This window comes from Rhodnius prolixus, unplaced genomic scaffold (assembly GCF_049639745.1).
Source record: "Rhodnius prolixus isolate KJV_2025 unplaced genomic scaffold, Rpr scaffold_7, whole genome shotgun sequence".
Classification (NCBI taxonomy): domain Eukaryota; kingdom Metazoa; phylum Arthropoda; class Insecta; order Hemiptera; family Reduviidae; genus Rhodnius; species Rhodnius prolixus.
The window spans coordinates 1,989,033-2,010,724 of record NW_027411582.1 but is presented as its reverse complement, the minus strand read 5'-3'; the positions used below and the strand labels follow the sequence as shown (position 1 = coordinate 2,010,724).

Below are 21,692 nucleotides of genomic sequence, written 5' to 3'. Positions count from 1 at the left end.
ACTTGGTCTGCACCAAATTATTTATTTATTTTTTAAATTAATTAATTTATTTTTTCAATTAATTCCCTAAGAGCACGCAATTTATTTATTTTAAAATACCTATTTTTTTTTTCTTTTCTTTTATTTTCGCGTATTTTTCTTTTTAAGGCAGTAAGTTTGCTTATTCTGTTTTCAATTTTCCTTCATTTTTTTATGCTTTTATATTCTCCCCTCCCCCCGTACTGTGCTAATAATAAGATTTCAGTTTTTCTTTTCCTTTTCTGAAGAAGAAAAATTAAACTTCGTCACAATAAGAAACCTGTATGTAAAAGATTTTTCAAACAAGTCAAAAATAAGTATATTTTATATCAAAGAATTATTGATAATAATATGTATTATTTATTTATTTTCAAAATAAAACTATGTTTTATTATGAATATTCTTTTTTTAGAAATTAAAAAAAAAAAAAATAAACATTCTGACTTTCCCGGAAAAAAAAAATTCCCCTAAAATTTTTCCTTTGCCATTTATAGCAAATTGGAAAAATAATCAAAAAGTCAAAAATATAAAAGCTAAAACATATTCTGTGAAAATAATAATGAATAATAGTTTTTTAAAAAAAAGTGGGGGGTAAGAGAATATTTTTTCGCATTATTGGAACGTTTGGATGTTCAGCGTTTTTCTTCTCCATTTCTTAAAACATAGAATTATTATTATTTTTTAGAATAATCTGGCTCGTTTTTTTAAATCGTTTCTTTTCCAAGTTGGCATCATGTAGAATTCACTTCTAGTACATTGGAATAATGTTTCAAATTCAGCCTGTGATAGATGCCTCTGAAAATAATAAGAAAAATTACATTTTAATAATGGGTAATCAATTTACATTAAACTATTTTTTTTTTCCTATAAGTAAAAGTAATTTATCAATTTTATTTTATTTTTATTTATTTATTTTTTAAATTTATTTTGTAATTTACAATCTGCATAAATATATACAATAAGTAAATAGGAGGTGAATATGAGATGAGCTGGAGCGGGAAGAGCAGGAGGAAAGAAGCTACCCAGCAGTGGTACTCTTTATATGAGAGAGGAGAATGTGAGGAGGAGAATATGAGTAGGAGAGAGGAGAGATTTAGTTCTTCAGCCTACAAGGAAGTCGCGGGGCCACTGGCGACTCAGTCGTCGAGGAGTATTAGGGATGTCAGAGGAGGCGAGAGAGACTGTACAAGAAGATTTGAGCAAGTGGAGAGAGCAGTATAGTGCTGGCGATTCAGTCGGCGAGGAGTATTAGGGATGTCAGAGGATTAGAGAGACAGAACAAGAGGATTAGAGCTAGTCGAGGGAGTAGTATGGAATTTTTGATATTTAATCTTGGTGAGTTGGTCTATGAGAAGGGAATGTTGAGGTCGTTGTGAAGAGTGAGGTTAGCCACCGTAGAAAGGAGCGTCAACTATCTGTCGGCAGTAGTTTTGACTGAAATGTTTGTACATTATCAAATTTAAGACAATTAGAAATCATTTATTATTAAAAATTGGCAATACCTATTCAAGACTAAAATTTCTTTTAACTCCGTGATTAAAATTTACAACTGTGATGGACCAACTCTAAGTTTTATCTTTTTTCATCTCTATTTGCGTGTTATATGAGTATAATGTAATGATTATTCAAAATAAAGAGCATAGTAAAGATAAAAAAAAAGAATAATTTGGAACAGAGTTTAAAGTGCCTGTTTATTGACATTTATTAAGCCTTAAAATATAAACTGCATTTCTATATAAGCAGAAAATATTTTATTGTTAAAATTTGGCCAGCACAAGGGTCTCTGAGACGTGTAATAAAATGATAAAAATATTAATGAAAACTTAATACAGTAAAATTATACTTAAATGATATCAATTGTTACAAAAGTACAATGGATTCTTATTTATTTTTAATATCTTCTGCAAGGATGCATGAAGACACTGTTCAAAGAGGATTGTTCTCAGAAAACCTAATAGTAAGAGAAATCTGTTTATAAAAATAGGGGAAAAATTAGAAAGAAATTTAAATAAAACATGTTTTTTTAAAAACGTTTCTAAATTGCTCAAATTATTACGAGCTGTAGTAGGAATGTTGGGTACTTGCTGATTTGTGTACCTTTTGTCGTTTAAATCAACCCTTATACTTGAAACTTTTTAAAATGTTAAGTTTTTTGTTAAGGAGATTTAAGACAATTTCATCTATAAAACAGTTCAGAAGTGCAAAATGATATTAATATTATGGGCACTTCCTCACAATTATGGGAAGAAGTACGAACAGTAAAACTTCAGGTATCATTTAGGGTTTCCTTGCATTCATATTTCACAAGTTTACAAATTTCCCTTCACAAATTGGGACCAAAGGTAAATAATAAAGAGAATAGTACTGTCACAAGGCACAGTCCAAATTGACCAATAAAAAGATTTATTAGTTTACAAAGACTGGACACTTGTATTTTAATATCCCAATGTAATGGAAATGATGATAGAATCAATTTTGCCATCATCACTAACGATCATTGGGGTTAATTTATTAGGATTTGGTTTTTCTTTTTTCTTTTTACGGTGATAAACTGTTTTCTTTGTTAACACTATGCTTATGAGACTCTTCAAGGAAATTGTCTTGGAAAATTTGTCAAATAAAAGTTGTAGACTAACAACTACTAATGTGGTTTAAAGAAAATCGTCGTAAAAAGCCATTTTTCAAGGAAATCCTCAAAATTGTGAGAAATACATTTCAGAAGATTTTCCTTAGCTGTAAGAAGAGAAAGCGAGAAATATGAATCCTCTATTAATATCGTTGATTTTATCAGTCGTAGAACGCATGTTCATTGTATCCCAGAACGGTTTCAGGCTTTTATACATTATCAGAGGTTAGATTAATAAGTTCGGTGTAGAGGATTCCACTTCTATTATTTTATTTTCTTTGTTGACTCCTTGACAATGACTTTCTTGAGTCTATGGATACAATAAACATGCATACTGCGGCGTAAACAATCCACGATACTATCCAGCATTGCGGACTTAAATTACATTTTCAAATAAAATCCTCTCACAAACTTGTCTCTAGAATTCGAGACACCTAAGACATCTCTTCTTAATTGTGTATTTCTTACTCCTCCTTTTAAAATTAAACGATTAAAGGTTAAAATTACCTCCAAATTGCACCTGTCTACATCAGGTGGCAGCCGATAGTTTGTAGTAACAAGTAGATGATAAGGATACACTTTGGCAGGTACCTGGATGCCGCACATATTTGGTAGTGACCGTCTTAAGTAGGATACTCCACCAACACTCTATTATAAAATAAATAAATAAATAAATTAATTAATTAAAAATAAGATAAACAAATAAATGTTTACATCCATGAAAAATATTTTCGCAAGACAAGTGAACATTCCTGTTTTGTTGACACAGGAGGTCCTTCAGAATAGCCTGACTATATGGAAAATGGCAAAGATCTCATAAGACTTTTGAGATAAGAAAATCAAGACTCACTACCGCTAAATACCGTGGACCCCGAAAAAGATAGTACACGTAATATGTAAAAAGTATAGTAAGGGGTGGTAGTGACTTTAATTTTGCTTAATTAAAAACCGGAGTTTAAAGAAATAGCTAAGTTTAGATATAAAGTCGGTCGTGTTTCCATTGATACAAAGATTTGAACTTACCATTGTAGCTCTGTCTACTTCGGATATAGAACCACCAGATACTGAAACATAAAATGGCACAAGTATTTATTAAAATTGAATAACTTAACTGAAAAAAATTGTGACTTCTGGCAGAAATGCATTCAACCAAGCCACTCTAGTGGTCTTTGGTGGCAGAGGCAGTTGTTCCATCTAAAAGTACTTGTACAGACACAGAAACTGCTAAGTAGCAGTAAGAGGATAATGGAAATGATGACTCACTTCTTAGAGAGTACCCGTTTTTATACACCGTAGACTGATAATATTCTAACTAGGTAAAAGAGAAAATCCGTGGATTTGTTCTAAGTCGATTTGAGAAGATAAGATTGATGCCAGAATTGAATAAGAAGAGAGATTACAGATAAGAATATATGGACCATTACGAGTGGGATAGGAATTGATGTGAGCCTAGGTCACTTGCCGTATTGCGTTCCATCTTCGGATAAACTTTTAAATTGGAATTTTGAAGAGCACAATTTATTGTTCTAAATTTTATTCTTTGACACTTTCAAATACTTTCCTAAATGACGGTGTAAATTTTGTGCAGATCATGTAGCAAACTGTTGTTAAAATGTTGATAAAGAGTCAAGTTGTTTGATCTCAGTCTACAAAATGTTGCACACAGGCATTCTCTCAAATTTACAAAGGTAGACAAATACCTCTGATAAAAAAGGGTTAATTAAATGGTTTACTCCTTTTTTTTTAAGGGTACATTTCGTTTCTTCAATTTTTTTTTTTTTTAACCCAAGTTTCTACAAATACAAATTTGTGTGACGCAAGGTTTTCCAGTAATTCTAGCCATACTGGTTAGTAGGAGGTGCAAACTTTTCTGATAACTGCCCAAAGGAATGCGGGCTTGTTGTTTACAATGGAAAATCACCTATCGCACATAGACCAGATATAATACAAAATTCCTGTCAAGAAAGTATCAAAGAAACAGACTTATAACATATGGTTGAACAAAGAAAACAATAATTGTTACATGATTACAGTAAAATTTAAACAAATTAGCCTAAATCTACTTACTGAAACACGTAAACTTTAATATCCCAATGTAATGGAAATGATAATAGAGAATATGGATACCATTATCACTAACGATCATTGGGGAAGTAAATTACACTATTAACTATTAATTATGTATTAAATTAATTAATTTAAAAATTACCATCCGATTTTGCACTGCTGAAGTCTGTACTTGGAGCTTTATCGCCCAAACTGTACGAAAAATCTCCCTGAAAATAAAAAATAAAAATATATGCATAATAATAATTTGCAAAAATTAATTTAAACTTACGATCAGCTAAAAAATAAACACTAAAAAAAATTTGCTAACACGTCACACGAATTTTTCTTACTACACAAATTATTAACATTTTATGTACATAATACAGAATTTTAACATATTTAATTCTCTCTATAATTGTCAGGGCAACCAACCTAACATGCTAATAAAAATAAATGATTTTCTTTTAAAAAAGTATTACAGTGATTTAAACACCAGAAGAGCTACAGAATTACAATCCCATTGAACCAGATCTTGCGATGTTTTTTAAGTAGATTTCTCAAAACGATTATTATTTGTTAATACTCAAAATACAAAAAAAATGAGCACTATTACAATATTTTCGATTTTTACGAGAAGTTGAAAATTAGTGTTAATCCGGATATTTTTGTCTTTCTGAATCGATAAAATGGTTAGATGATACTTACTTCATTCCATTTACTCTTAAAGGAAACACTTACAAATAATAGCAAAGATTCGATACTGTAATAATTTTAAAGAAAATTCAAGTATAACGGTACGAAAAAGTTGTGTGACTTTTCTTTTTAGTTTATCTGAATAATTATTTTACGTATACAATTGATAGGAGAAAAAAGAAGATGGATCTTTACAATATAACTAGGTTAGCTAATACTAAATACTAATTTGTGAAATAAATCAATACTTTATTGAAATCAATAAAAAATAAAAGTAGCAATAATGCTTTAAAACAAAACAGCTGATTTTTACGGGTGATATTTAAACAGCTGATCCTATAATACTTGAAAAACAAAGAAAAACTAAATTAAAAAATAAAATTTTAATACCATGCGTTTCTGATATCTAGTCATTAAAAAATAAATATTTTAAATAAAAGATATGTTACTTTAAAATAATTTTCATGCCAAAATTGTTCCAACTTCTCTTTGTCATTGAAAATAAAAAGTTCCCCACTTAATCGAAGAATTCTTGAAAATTGTTTCAAAAAAAACTGTAGACCAACAACAGTACAAAGTTTTGAATCCTCGAAATACAGAAATTTGACAAGCTCATACTTTTTTTAAGTAGCAGGAGAAAGTAATACCAATAACTCTTATAATAAATAATGTTTGTGATTATTATTTAATTGATGTTCTAAATAATTGTGCTGCCTAAATACAAACCTTTTTTAAACTTGCTTTTTGTTCATTGAATAATTATTTGACAGCTTATATATTTAAAACTAAGTCAACGTTTTCAAATGACTGGAAATAATCCAATCAATATGTTATAATTATGATTTGCATATAAATATGAAACAAAATAAGTCATATGCAATTGGCAGACAAAAATTAGCAATACAATCTATTAAGGTAGCTAGAAATTTACTGGTTAATATGTTAAGAATAAAGTGCATTTTCTCTTTCTTAAAAATTAAAAAATGCACTATTAAAAGGGTATATGAGAATAGAGAATAATTGATTTCAGTGAATATTTAACCAATCTTAAGAGTTTAAAAGATGGTTAGTCTAAAATTGCATAACAAGCATGGGTGAAGGTACAAAAAAAAATTGTTTAAAAAGAATTGCACTGAAAATACATTCGAGTTCCCACATAAATGTCGCAGTCAATGCGAATTTAGGTGATCGTACATGGGAGGCTAGGCTTAACCCAGTTTTGAAAGAGGTAGGTTTGCTAATCCCAAATAAACGCTCCTCCCAACAACAGCATCTGCACAAAATCTTAAGTTTGTTTAGAGAAAATGCGGGCAAGGTATCAAGCGTCAAAAAAGAGATGTTAAGTGAAATTCTGCAGGGTCTTAAAAATATGTACATTGCTGTAAAAAAAAAATCAATTTCACAAAATTTGACGGTAAAATAATAATTTTCTTAAGTGCAGCAGTAAGTAAGTAGTAAAAATGAAGCTTTTACAAATTTTCTGAACAGACCCATTATAAATCGTTATTTTTATGAAAGAAAGATTCAAATTAGTAATCTAAAGCAGGACTCAAGTAAAAGTTTATGTTATTCACACAGAGAAAGGAAAGCAATTAACTATTATTATTTAATTAAAAGCAAACATTGCAAACGATAAGCAGTTTTCCCCTATTAATCACAAATAAGTTCAAAAATATCCGGCATTCACAGCCATGGGTGACTTCAATCAATATAAAAATGTAATAAAGCAATAATGTCGTAATCATCATGGTTTCGTATTTTTATTTTTTTTAAATTATTATTTGTATTCTTTTATTTTAACGAGAGAAAATATTCACTCCAACTTTCTCACCAATGGTTTTGCTCTTCCTCCACTTTGTACTACACACTTCTCAGTCTTTTGGAAATGGTTCTACAAAAAAAGTGGAATAAAAAAAAATTCTAATGAAAAGAAAAACAACTCAATTGAAAACATTTGGTTTTTCTTAGATTTCATGATTATGAAAGTCAAGTTTTAGATATTTACTTCTTTTATCTTATTGTCTCTAAAGTGAATAAAGATTCAGAAATCCAAAATTCATGAACTTACAACTGGTTTACTTTATAGATTCAATTATTTTATTTAATCTCTGTGAGAACTGATTAAAGTATTTCGTCTACATTTTTTCTATATTATTCTACTTAAAAAAAAAAATCACTACAACAAAGATACTAACCATGCACAGATCTATTTAAAAGAAGAAGATATACAAAAATTACAAGGCAACTGAATCAGTTTGTTTGGGAGGGCCGTTCTGCCATATAGCCTAATTTATTCTGATTCTTAACTCTTGTACAGATAGAAGAGGTATGTGGCAAAGTAAATTTGCGTACCTTCTTCGCATTACATAACATAGGTATTGCACAAGGGTATAGACAAGAAGGTAAGGCACCATAATGTATCAATAAACAAGGTGGTTTAAGGTTTGGCCCATAAAAACAAAAGGGTAGAAAACTGGGCGAAGAAGAAAAAACCCTTAACACAAAAGTGCCCTATTAAATTTTTTTTGCAACCGTTTAAATAATTTTAGAAGATACATTTTAACGAAAAAAACTAACCGTTTAAGGTTAGGTAAGTTACAGATTTTCTAACATTTAGATTAGCTTGTAGTTCACTTTAGGGAGTTAAAAATTGTATTAAAATGTTAACTGTACTTACAATTATCTTCTTAAGGGTAGGTAATACTGCAGTTATCTATTAGTGTATAATTTTTTTTTTTTTGCAACTAAGGAGAAATTTTTAACTTTAGTATGAATGTTTACAGAAAAAACATTCATTACTGTCACGTAAGGTAGATTAGATTAGATTAGAAGACTGGGACGGAATCAACGCCCCACTACTAGGCTCATTGTGCCTTCCCCCCTTTTTTTTTGAGTCTAATTGAACCAAGTCTAAAAAGTTTTGAACACTTTCCCTACTAAGTTCTTTTTTGCGCTACAATCTCCTTTAATCTTGGAAAGTTCCAAAGGTTTCATAGCGCAAAATAAAAAAAAAAAAAAAAAACGTAGTCACGTAAGTTAAGCCACTGCTTCCATAACGTTACGAGTTAGACCAATGATCAGAAGGTTCTTTTACGGTTACAGATAAGGGGTGCCTAATTATATAATAATATTTAGACGATATTGCTAACTTAATATGTTATATAAACATTTTGGTGACTAAATTTTGCAATTATTGTAACAATATTAAAACTTAGTATTAACTACATGTTTATTAAAAATAATGGACCAATTTACTTAGCGATTGCTGAAAAAAAAATCTTTTAAACTGATCTTTTACTGAAAATTCTGCACAATTCGAACAGTGTCTGTATTTATTTAATAAGGCTAGAGTTGGGCCAAATTTTGTTTATTAAGTTTTTTGGCAAATAGGCAGAACCCCTTGCAAATATTTATTTGGTGCTTTTTAACAAGAGATGAAAAATATTCAACTTTAGTGCACAAAAGAAAGAAATGTGATAGAAAAAAAAATATAAAATTAAAATTTTCAATGTTTTCTTTAAGTTTAGTCTTACATCCTATTAAAAAAGAAAAGAACACAATACATTTTTCTTAAAAAAGAAAAGCTCGTGCGAAAAGGGAAAAGAAAATTAAAAAAATGGGACAATAAACTAATCAAAACAAACCAATAATAATCATAAAACTAAAAAAGCACGTTCTTTTTGTGTTGTAACTTATTTATATACGACAGAGGAGTTTTTGATTTTCTTTTTTAATAGCGTAACTTACTGTAGTGGAGCTGAATGTATGTGACCTAGGTGCCAGACCATAACCAGGTTTAGGTACCTGTCTCAAGGAGCTGACAACTGTAACATACAGTACACAAACCCAAAACAAAATACCAAATGACCTTCCAAAAACAGCAATAAGGGTTTTTTTTTTTTACTCAAATTACCGATTTAAGTAAAAGTGATAATTACACTATTAATTCACAAATCGGTTCACTTTTGAGAGAGAGGCTATAGCAGGACATGGAAAGTTCTTAATATTAACAATAAATTTAAATTTTTACAATTAATACTTTTAAACGAAAAAAAAAAACCTCAACTTACCATATACCTGGATGAGACACAGGCCGGCAAAGTGGAAGACTTGCCCATGATGCCAATCTCACGATGGTGGTGCACTAATTTAACGCCACATGCAACACAGATTCAATTCTAACACACTTGCTACAAAAAACTATGGTGAGCAAATTAAAAAAAAACAGACAAAAATAAAAAATACTGCCAAGCATTTTGTTTTCTTTAAATAATGACATCTATAAAAAAAAAATTAAAGTACATTTTTGCACTGATGGCACAAAATTTCCAATAAAGTAGTCTTGTGTTTCCCTACATGCCTTGATCTATGTATTTCATTGTAGAAATATCAAATACATACAACACTGACTGGCGAATTGTAGGCCAAAGCTTTCATGGTATCAATTTGTTTTACATCACAGAAAACCAAGATAAGTTTTTTTTCTTTGTTTCTCGGGGGACCTGCAGGGTATTACAATCTTTACCTTAATTTGACCCTTACTGGGTGCCAGAAGAGCAAAGAAGTCTTTCTTGAATAACGGTTTCTGCAATCAATTAGGTGTGGAGGGAAGGGATTTACTTTGTGGTTAGCATATTGGATTCCCACGCGGAGGTCCCAGGTTCGAATCCAGCTGCTGACCCTTAGATTTTCTCTTCCTAGGAGCTTCTTACAGACAACACTGTCCGGAGGCCGGCAGTGCACTGAATAAAGCTCCGGGCGCCAATAATCTTAGATGTTGACGCGCCTTAAATCATTTAAAAAAAAAATAAATAAATAAAATTAGGAGGTGTATAAGAGATTTCTCCATCTCCCAAAAAATCTGCGAGTGGCAATCACGTACTAGACCCAGATTCTTGAGCTCCTTTTAAGTTTTAAATGCCCCGTGACGTCAATTCATGGACTATATTCCGATCGTAGCATGCCTCAGATATATTTACCATGATCTTCGCCTATCTCATGCGAGGAAGGGCTGATCTAGAAGTATATCTCAGCAGATCTCTTTCTCCCTCTCCCACTCTTCCACCTCATTCCCCTCCACTTAGACGTACCAAGGTCAAACAAAACTCTACAAATCCTCCGAGCCTAAAGACTAGAAGACAGGCTAATCCTCTTTCGAATTCTTTCACTAATGATCTCCTAAGAAGTCTTAAAACTTTATCCACATATTATAATAATAAAAATGCCCTAGTGCATGAATGTACTTCTTGTAAACAATAATTACACAGAAAAATAAAAATGCATTGAAAGTTAAACAAACAGGATAGTAATAAATTTGAAATACACAAAAGAAAAATTAAATTTTCATATGTGCAAGAAATATCGTAAAATGCAAATAAAAAAAACGAAATACATACCTTTATAATCTTTGGAATATAAAAAGAATGTATTTAAAAGAAGAAGATTAAGGCAATGTTATTCCATACTTTGGATCTTGTTTTTAATTAAAAAGATATTATTTTTGGAAACAGAATAGGAATTACTTATTAAATACAGCACTACGAAGGTTTTACAATAAAGAAAGTTAGTAATCTACAAAGAAATAAAAAGAAAGAAAATTAAACAATATTAAATTATTTTTTAAAACATTATAATTTATTTACACAATTTTTTTTTAATAAAATTTAATACATAAATAACAGATTTCAAAATATATGATGTACCCAAAAGCTCTTAGTATCTTAGAAAGTAAATTAGTTTAGAGAACAAAATAAAGATAACCTTTACAACAAAAACCTTTCTTAGTTGAAAAATTAGCAGAGGTACTAAAGCAAACAATAGGTTTATTCAGTTTATTAAAATATTTCCTTAACCAAGAAAAATTGTATTATAAAAAAAAATAAATTAAAATAAAAATATTTAAAAAAATCACTATTTTTTTTATTAATATTTTTTATTTACCTTTTGTTGTTATATATACAAAACCTGAATTTTCTACTTATTATTAAATCTAGAAGTGTAGTAAGCGAAGAACATTCAAGAATGGCAGATGCATTCCACATTACGTTAAAGCCATTTTATTATTATTATTTTTTTTATTTTATTCTTCAAGAAAATTAGAGAAAATAAGTTAAGACCATGCTAGAGCATATTATTACAGATCATGCAAATATAATGATTTTTTGGGGGGAGGTGGGTAAAATTTACTAAAAAAAAAACAAAACTATACTACGTGGTACATTAACAATGGAGGCCATGATATTCTTTACATTTAAAATGAAATGTTGTTGATTGTATCCAGCTGATTTATCAGTAAATAACTAATTGATTTTATTAAAGTAAGTAAGTAGGTACATCCAATTTGCTGATTTTAACTGAATTTAAGGTATATTCTGTTGGTACCAAACTGAAATATCTGCAACTTTGAACTTTCGATAATTTTTCGTTAAATTGTAAACAGCTAGGATATGATCAGCAACAACAATAATAACAGCAACAACAAAAAATCATGAAACATAAAAGATAAGAAAGAAGAAATAAAAAATGAATATAAAGAAACATGCTAAACACTAACTTACAATTTGTTCAGTAGTTCTAAGGAATTAAAATATGAATGAACAGGTCCGATGGGTTGGATTGGGTTTTGTTTTATGATATTTTTTTGGTTTAATGTCATAGCTTATCATACGGTTATACATAGTTTTAAACCTTAAGGTGAATATTAAATTAATTATATAAATAAACAGGTATATATGAAGAACATGTGGCTTCAATATAAAATGAGGACTTAATCTAAAGAGAAATAGAAACAAGATAAAACCTTTAATAAATCCATTTGTCACAGAACAAACTAAATTACTCTTCTAATTTCCAAATTAAGAAATTAACAAAAAATTATAATTAGCGGTTGAAAGTTTTGGATTAATAACGTTATATACATTTAGAAGAGCTCAGAAAGCGAAATTCACAAAGTCAAATTCTTGTGCGGTCTAAAAGATCTGAGAGATTCTCTTACAGTTTATTAATACGTACAGGTAGTCCTCGGGTTACGACGGTCTCGAGTTACGACGTTACGTGGTTACGACTCCCATTTACAGTACAGTACTGTACAGTATGTACTATGAAAAGCTCGCGAACTACTGTACGTGTTTTGGTGAGCAGTACTGTACAGTAGTATGAAATTTTTATTACAGTACACTACTGTTTTTTTTATTACAGTTTCATTTCATTATTAAACGTACTGTACAGTATTTTATATGTGTTTTTTGATAATTATGTCGGGTACTGCGTTAGGATAGGCTAAGTGCTTACGGTACTGTACTGTTATTATGTTAATACAGTACTGTACGGTACTGTATATATTACAGTTTACGTATATTTCGACATACGTCGAAAAAACGGTTTACGACGCCGCGTAGGAACGGATCAACGTCTTAAGTCGAGGACTACCAGTATATATTTTTCCCCATCAAGGGTATAATTTTCAAAGCGGCAAAATAAGTAAGATGACCAGTCTGCTGTCTCTAGTACTTACTTTCACTACTAACAACAATACAGGGGCCCAACTATTTCTAATGGTGATAGGAGAACAATTAATTCACTCTTCCCTGAATAGAATCCAGAATAGTGGAACTAACACATACTTAAAATCACGAGTCACGATCTGGAGGCACATGTGAAACAATAACACTTCTAAGAACGATTTACTATTTAGAGAGAGACTGCTAGGTTATCTATGGCGCCCGGCAGACTGGGGAAAGAAAAGACCAGTAATTGTTTGGAAGGATTACGCAAAAAGAAAATGCCGTTCTGAAAATCCTGCAAAAAATCCCGACTGCGGGAAGGTGGTTAAGGTGGGCGAAGATTCTGTGAGAAAGCCACAACAGTGAGATAACCTTTAAACTATGTCATTACCCTGACAACCTTCAATCCAAAAATAAATTTTCCCCGTAAAAAATGTCCAAGTAAAAAAAAAATCGAAAGATGACATATGCAAGGGAAAGGTTCCTGTTCTGCAGGTTTATGCAGCAAATAAAGGCTTAGGCCGACAATTAGGCCTAATAAGAAAAACAAAGACTTGGCTTTTAACCACTAGTTGTTTTTGCGGTTATGATCTCCTAACTGCCTATAAGCGCCAAAAATCTCATTCCGCATCCTAGCGATTTCAACTCAGTAAGAATGTAAGAGGCCATTTCCTTCTCCTCCTTATACAATCTTAGCAGAGGCTTCAGGTTATTAATTAAACCCTATTCTACGGAGGCCAATCCTTAGTGTCAGAAGAAAAATTGTATCATATCGGAATACTAATTTGAGCTTCCAAATATATATTACATTTATATATTCTGTGCACAATTATCAACACCCTCAAAAAAACTCAAGAAACGTCGAGTTGAGAAGGGCCTTAACCTAAATTAAACATCTTCATTCCTCTATCTCAACTATATTTATAGATTGCTCATAACGCATCTTCTCAAAACTTGTACTACATTCAAATCACGGTGAAATTTTTCTTTTTAAAAATTCAATCCAGAAAATTGCATCCTACAATATATCGACTTTATAAAAAAAAAAGTCGATTATTTATTTCAGAACAAATTTCTACAAGACATTGATAGCCCTAAGAAATGCAAGTGACAAATGTATTTATCGAAAATTGAAACCAAAAATGTATTTTGATGAATAAAGAAGATTTAAAAAGAAAAAAAAATAAAGACGGAAAAAAAATTTAAACTGAAAAGAAAAATTATTTACCGTTATAAGTAGGAATAGTAGGTATAGACCTGCCCACAGATGATCTATAACTTGAACATCTGTCCAAGGTATCTTCATCGTCCCAAGGTCGTGGCGCATCTAGATTTCTTGAAGGTGCTGTAAACTTATTATCTTTATATCTAATCTAACTTTGTAGCTGTGATTTTTAGCTTTTCAAATAAAATCACTTCTCCTAACTTACTTCTTAGTTATTATTATAATTTTATAATCTAAATTCTAGAAAGTGACAAAGCCTTTTGTTTACTCTACTGTGATAAAGTAAGAAAGTACAAAGAAGATAGTAGAGACATCTTAGAGAGAGATAACTGAAAATGAGCAGAAACTGGGCTTCTGACACGGTGCCAAAACTACAGCAGAGGATGTCATCGGAAAGGCAGCCAGAAGTATCTGTAGGAGGAGATTGGCAAGATCACGAGATCTAATGAGAAGGGTTTGACCTTGGAACCCAGAAGTAGGCAAAACAAGTGAAAAAAAGAGGAAGTTAACTCAGAAAGAAAACAAAAGGTCTTGTCAATTAACAAATAAATATTTAAAACACCACAATAAATAATTTTAATAATTAATAATCTTAAGATAAAAAGTTAAGTAATTTAACTGATGTATCACAAAAGTTCAAATAGATCACACAACAATATGGCGTATACATTATAACATAATAATTTCCAATATCTGTGTAGTGCTGTATATTAAAGGGTGCTAAATTCAATTTTATTATTTTTTTAAAAATAATTTATTCCATATAATTAAAATGTGAAGCAATTTAATTAGGTAATTAAAATTTCATATCTTAAATTAGACTTAAACATGGACCATATGTATAAGGAATTCAAAACTAGATAAATGTTGATCAAATGTAATAAAAATCACATGCATCAGCTGGACTAATGATTTAGTTCTCCACGGAATTTTCGTCCATGTTTATACACTTATTACTTCACTAAGTAATAAAATAGAATTTAAATTAAAAAAATTGAAATACAATATTTCAATAATTAATTAAATGCAAATAGGAATTATTTAAAATTGATTTATTTTAAGAATAGGAAAAGCATCACACAATTAATTTTAAATAAAGATGAGACAGAATTATCTTTATTTGTTGTTGTTAGAAACTAATTGGATGATAAAACAAAACATAACTCAACCTAAGTGAGTCAATACTCAACATTTTGGCAAGATTGTGCTACAATTTTAATCTTTTCTCGCTCGTACTGCGGTTCTTTTTTTTTTTTTTTTTGAAAAATTACAGATAAGTTTGTTGGGAAAAAGGGACTTTGGAGGATTACACTCACTATTAAGTTTAAGACACTTAATTTTAAATAAAAAAAAAAAAAGCACGATTCTAAAAGAAATCTTACCTATTTCAATTAATATTGATAATATTTTAGTGGAGAAGAAGGATGTTGGACAATTGCCAAAGGAAGTCTTTTTAAACTTACAAGTTTTCTTGTACGAGGTGTGTTCAAAAAGTAACGGGAATTTTTAAATTTCGCGGGTTTGGAGAGTCTGATTGTAAATTTTTTTTTTTATTATGTTGGTACACATGCCCCTGAAGTACGATAAAATTTTCAGTAATATTCATTGTTTACTTCTTAAGTGGCAGCCGTTAAGGTTAGACGTGTTTTTCGAGCTTGGCGATTTTTGTTTGTTAAAAAAAATGGATCAAAGAATTTGTATTAAATTTTGCGTAAAAAATGAAATAAAGTGTGTGAAATGTTAATAAAGGCATATGGTGAGTCTGCTATGAGTAAAACAAGGATTTACGAGTGGTATAAGCGTTTCCAAGATGGCCGCGTAAACGTTGAAGATGACGAACGACCTGGACGTCCAAGCACATCAACAACCGATGAAAACGTGAAAAAAGTGAAAGGATGTTTTGGGTATGAAACGTGTGGCAGCAAAATTTGTTCCAAAATTGTTGAATTTCGAACAAAAACAGCGGAGAATGGAAGTTGATCAAGAGTCACTCAATGAAGTCGACAACGATACGGATCTACTGAAACGTGTTATAACAGGTGACGAAACATGGGTTTACGGATATGATGTCGAAACTAAGGCTCAATCGTCCCAGTGGAGGCATTCTGGATCGCCAAGACCGAAAAAGGCTCGACAAGTGCGGTCGAATGTGAAGGTTATGCTCACTGTGTTCTTCGATTTTAATGGCATAGTGCATCATGAATTCTTGCCACAAGGTCAAACAATCAATAAGGAGTACTACCTACAAGTTCAACGCCGTTTGCGTGAAGCAATCCGAAAAAAACGCCCGGATTTGTGGCAAAACAATTCATGGATTTTGCACCACGATAATGCACCGCTCACACTTCATTGCTTGTTCGTGAATTTTTGGCCAAAAACAAAACTTTAACGATGCCCCAGCCTCCATATTCGCCAGACATGGCTCCATGTGACTTTTTTCTATTTCCAAACATAAAGAGAACATTAAAAGGCCGTCGTTTTACAAGCATAGATGACATTAAAAGCGAATCGCTGAAAGAGCTGAAAGCTATCACAAAGATCGAGTTTCAGAAGTGTTTCGAGGATTGGATAAAGCGCTGGCACAAGTGTATTGTATGCGAAGGGGACTACTTTGAAGGCGACAATATTAATGTAGATGAATAAATAAATATTTTTTTCAAAAAACGAAAATTCCCGTTACTTTTTGAACACACCTCGTAGATGCTCTATGTTTTGTCAGAATGTGTGTAAGGGCTAGAAATATGTTAAGATGTAAAAAATAAAGAAGTGTATATGAAATAAAACGGTAAAATTGATTAGATGAATCTCTCTCTCCAATTATTTAACTTTATTTTTCATTTCATATGTACATTTTTTTGGTTTACAGTATCAATAATAATAATAAAAATTCTGTTATAAATTTTCCGAAGTTCCTGATACAGAAAGCACCATTAAAAAAAAAGCCATTGTCAAACATCCTACCGCTTTTCGTGTAGTCTGACGAATTATGAAACGGTTTAATTTCTATCAGTTCCGTTAGATTCTTTCAAAACCTACGTGTTCCTATATACTTATGTAGACATGGAAATAGTTGATGTATAGAAATCATGAAATGAAGTGAAAATTTCTTCATTAAATTAAGTAACAATCTTTTTCATATTTTCTCGCGGATCACTTTCAGAAATATATATATATTTTTTTTTTTTAGGGGTTAAAGACAATTCCTAAGGAATCATATTCCCAATGCCCGAAGTCCAAGATTTCCTGTTCTCCCACTCCCCTTCCCGAAGGCCTCTAGAGGCCATTCCCTTTATCCAAGTTTTTCCTAGGCCTGCCTTTTCTTCTCCTCTCACTAGTAATGAAATCTATCATCTTCCTAGGCCATCTCTCACCACTCATTCGCATCACGTGGCCGTACCATTTTAATTTCCATATTTCCCCCTGTGGGTTTGGGGTTAGAATTGACCTACAGTGTTTTTCCGCTTGTCGTAGAAGGCGACTAAAGGGACAACTGGCCGTTGACCTCTTTTTACCTTTTCCTTTCAATCCCTTATTTCCTATCCTTTACCCATCCTTTTTTGTTTTGTTTTTTTTTCCTTTTTCCAGATTAAAGGGTAGATAGGGGGCTCTTAGCCGTAGTGAAGGCGGCCTATCTAGAGGAAGGGATACCTCGAATTTAAACCAGGTCCACCTGTTTGGATGGGGCTGAGCGACCGGCCAGCAACCCGTCATCGTAAAAACTTAGCTCTAGCTTTCAGTACCAATAGAAAAGATTCGGCAGAAATAATTAAATCGGATAATTTTATTCTGTTTTGCCCCAAAAGGACCTCAAATAGTTTATGATTGTAAGGAGGCGAGCGTAATGAAGTCTGGAGTTATTATTATATTTTTTAGAATTGCACGAGCTCCATAAAAACCAGTAAGAAAATTTGTAGGATCAAATAAATGGGAAAAAGCTGGCCCAATTGGGCTTATCTCAGCAAATTGTTGAGCATTGAATATTCGCACATTTTCACTCACAGTACCCATTGTTTTTACAATGAAATTATCTAAAAATATTGATTAAAAAGTGGTATTTTTTAAAAAAAGAAGCTATTAATAAAGACAATTCTGTTTTATAATATGTAAATTCAGATTTTTTTTAAAAAGTGAAAAAAAAATCTAAATTTCAATTTTTTTTTTTATTACTCTTTTAAATACTTATTATTTGACTTACATGCGTTAATTGGACTCTGGTACCTAAGACGCAACGACGGCTGAGAAGAGGCCGATGGCGATCTGGACGCATTTCTTGGATCTAGTTGGCGCTGGCGCATGATACGTTCACGTTCTTTAACACTAGCCAGGAACACTTTGCCCATACCGGAACTAAGTTTGGAAAGTTCTGCCTCTTCTTTCTGGAAAATTTAAATAGGGGGGGGGCCAAATATTAAAAAGTAAGTTCCATAGTAGGAGGGGGTATTTTAACTGAGAAGTCTTTAGCCAGGTGGTGATTTATTTATTCTAGTAGACAATTATTTTATATTTATTTGCGGAACATATGAACTTTGATGTCTCATTCATAAAATTCAGGTCCTAAGAAGATGATGCATCACTTTGGAAGAACTTTTTTTAAAATATTTTAATTTAGCGATAATTCATATAACCTTCTTCAGTTTGCTAACAGAAATACATTCAAAACGGTTTTATGGAAATTAGGAGTTAAAAATATAGAATAATATGATCATTCTAATGTACTTAAAGTAATGTTTCCTTTCTTAAAATCAATATTTTGGGTAAGCTCAGCTTTGGGGCTTTAATAGAAGGCATCACCACTAATCGTTGCAAAAACCCAACGAATAATTCTATAGTTTGAAAACCTGACATGACTGTCTACTCGAGCCAAATAGACGTAACAGTTTATGAATTACAAATTAGATAAAGCTTTGAAAATTTGTGAAACTCTCACTTTTAACTTCGAATCGACGGTAGAAACTTTAGTTTTAGTAACTGTAGCGTCGACAGTATCTTCTTCGTCAGAATCAGGCACACCTTTATAAGAATCAGACCATCTTCGGCGACGTTCTATAATAAAGAAATCATTTTAAAAAAAAACAAAAAATTAATAAAAATATATAAATATTATCTATTATAGCATTTTATACAACTATGAACAAAATAATGTGGCCACGTTGGCTTAGCTCTGGAGTTTGTAAGATTTGAAACAGTAAAAGATATAACACAGATTTAAAAAAAAAAAAAAAAAAAAAAAAAAAAAAAAAAAAAAAAAATTGATTCACATCGTTTCAGCAATCACTGCTTTGCCAACTTCAAGAGGTTAAAACTGTGTAAAAAGCTACTCAGTAAAAGCTTCTTCAAATGAAGTTAAGCCAAATTTGCCGAAACTTCCAAAAAATAATATGAAATCTGCATTACTATATTCTTTCTTATCCGTCCAGGACACCTAATTGGTAGTTGGACGTTAAGCCCCGCCTGAAGGAATAGGCGATTACTTTACCTTTTTTTTGTATTCTTTCTTATTAGTTTTGTTTAACCTTTTACAGTAGCGCCAATGATCTTAAAACAAACTAATAATCCAGATGCAAAGGAAGTTAACACTTTTAAAAAGTAAGTAGAGTAATCGTTGGGCCAGTTTTACGTCCAACTACCAAATTAGGTGTCGTGGACGGAGGTGACTAGCAAACATACTTTACAGTAAATTTCTTTTATTAACCATTAAATAAAATCCAAGGCCTAAAACCGGGAATCGAACCCAGCTTTACAGGTCTCGCCTCTAACCGCTCGGCTACCGTGGCGCATAAGTTAACACTTTTAAGTAATCCAAATTATCATCCTAGACAGCTATTTTTAGCTGTGGAACTAGACGTGTTAGCTAGTCTGGAATCATTTAACAACAAATTCTTTCAGTCTAGAAAGATGCCAATCGTCTAACTTGATGGAAATTAAGACTTCAAATAACAGGACGACCATTCCTATCTTTAGATTTAGGAACATTTGATTGCTTGAATTCAAAGCTATTTTTCTATTTCCAAAACATTAATTGAAGCGGTTCAACGATGGATTTCTAAAGTCCAAGCTGAAAAGTGTTTTTTTTTCTCTTCAAGTTGAGTTTTATTAATTTACATTTATTCTTATATAAAAGAAAAAAATGTTCTTACAATAGACCTTGTAGAAAAAGTAGTTACCAGGATCAGTATAAGGATAGGGTGGTGCCGGAAAGTCGTCTCTTTCGATTTTTGGTTTATCATCTGGTTTGGGAGGATGCGCATCCGGAAAATGCGCCAACTCTATTGGTTCTTCATTGTTCATATGCGGGGATTTGGGGCGATCTCTGGCCAACGACTCCACCAAACCGGACATAGCACCAGTTCTTGACCATTTGCCACTACCTCGAAGTCCACCGCTTCCGCTAATGTCTGGATATAACAAAGTAACAGTATACATACTTCTTCAATCGTACTTTTTTTTTGTTAAACTCGGCATTTTAGTAACGAGATTGACACAAAAAATGCTAATTTTGAATAATTCAATAAAAATTTCTAAAAAAAAAAAAAAAGTCTAAAATAACAATACATACGCTGCGGCCTATGAAAATGTGGCGATGTAGGTGGTTTATCGTAAGGATCAATCGGTTTCTTCAGATATCCTTGTGAAGGCATTTCCGTCAAATAGCTGTAAGTATAAATACGACTGATATCTGGATAGTCTCGTTTGTATTCTCGCAACAGCAGTCCAGGACTTCCGGCTCTCTTTAAACGTAAGAAAACCCCCAAAAAGTGTTCAATATTAAAATATTTACGAAATTTTTACAATGATAAATATAATCAAAATATCTATTAAATGAATTATTATATCCACGAGTGAAAAACAAAAATCAAAGAAGTGATTCCAAAGATAGAGGAGACCTTGCAATTAAGTAAAATAGCCACAGTTCTTCTAGCCCAAGGTCAATGCAATTACTAGGTCAAGATAATTTCTTGGTTAGGTAGATGCTTACAGAGATGAGAAGGTCATTATGTGACTTCTATAAATAAACCAAATTATAGCAGCAGCTCATTGGATTTTTTTAAAAAAATAAAATTAACTCTAGTGTAACAATCAAATAATTTTTGCTTTTAGAAATTTTTTATTAACATAAAATTGAAATTTTTACAATTAAAAAAAGAAAAAATCTCTTTAATTACGATTTGGAGGCTATAACGGAAATCAAAACGGCTACTTTTTGAGAACCTCATTACAACATACATTTTGAAATGTTAAAAATAGGTTTCAAATAAAAGTATTACTGAAAAGTCTGGTTTTGTGGCATTAATTCTCATCAATTCTTGTCCTTCTTATTGTTTAAGACCCAGAAGTAAATTCATTAGACAAGGAGCGAAAAATATCTGGAGAATATGTTGGATGGAATCCAGATCTTTCTCAATGTATGCTCCAGATCGACTAACGAGTCCTATAGGGGCATGGTAGTCGATTTCTGTCCTCCATACAAGCAGGAGTAGCTCACAATGCATTGGCAGCATTATTGCTCTAATTTCTCTACAGCTCATCCTTATCTTATAATTTTTTTTTTTTTTTGCGTCCTACCAGAAAGAGAATGTGA

At 31.4% G+C, this 21,692-nt stretch overlaps 1 protein-coding gene across 15 annotated transcripts in view; it reads right to left on the bottom strand.

Annotated features, from left to right (window-relative positions):
• Positions 1–79: 79 nt before the first annotated feature.
• The window catches only part of Unc-115a (actin binding LIM protein Uncoordinated 115a), a 33,440-nt gene continuing 11,827 nt past the window's right edge, over positions 80–21,692 (bottom strand). For 5 of the 15 annotated variants that reach the window (XM_074113378.1, XM_074113381.1, XM_074113384.1 and 2 more), the window contains 11 exons: positions 20,670–20,841; positions 20,278–20,508; positions 19,041–19,156; positions 18,309–18,489; positions 14,117–14,233; positions 9,134–9,210; positions 7,218–7,277; positions 4,854–4,920; positions 3,668–3,708; positions 3,152–3,292; positions 80–813 (listed from right to left, as the gene is read on the bottom strand). In XM_074113378.1, coding sequence (XP_073969479.1) covers positions 700–813; positions 3,152–3,292; positions 3,668–3,708; positions 4,854–4,920; positions 7,218–7,277; positions 9,134–9,210; positions 14,117–14,233; positions 18,309–18,489; positions 19,041–19,156; positions 20,278–20,508; positions 20,670–20,841 — 1,317 coding nt within the window. In that variant the 3' untranslated portion in view covers positions 80–699. Of the gene's footprint in view, positions 814–3,151; positions 3,293–3,667; positions 3,709–4,853; positions 4,921–7,217; positions 7,278–9,133; positions 9,211–9,456; positions 9,531–14,116; positions 14,234–18,308; positions 18,490–19,040; positions 19,157–20,277; positions 20,509–20,669; positions 20,842–21,692 lie in introns of all 15 variants that reach the window. The other 10 variants (XM_074113383.1, XM_074113392.1, XM_074113382.1 and 7 more) reach the window with 7 other exon arrangements.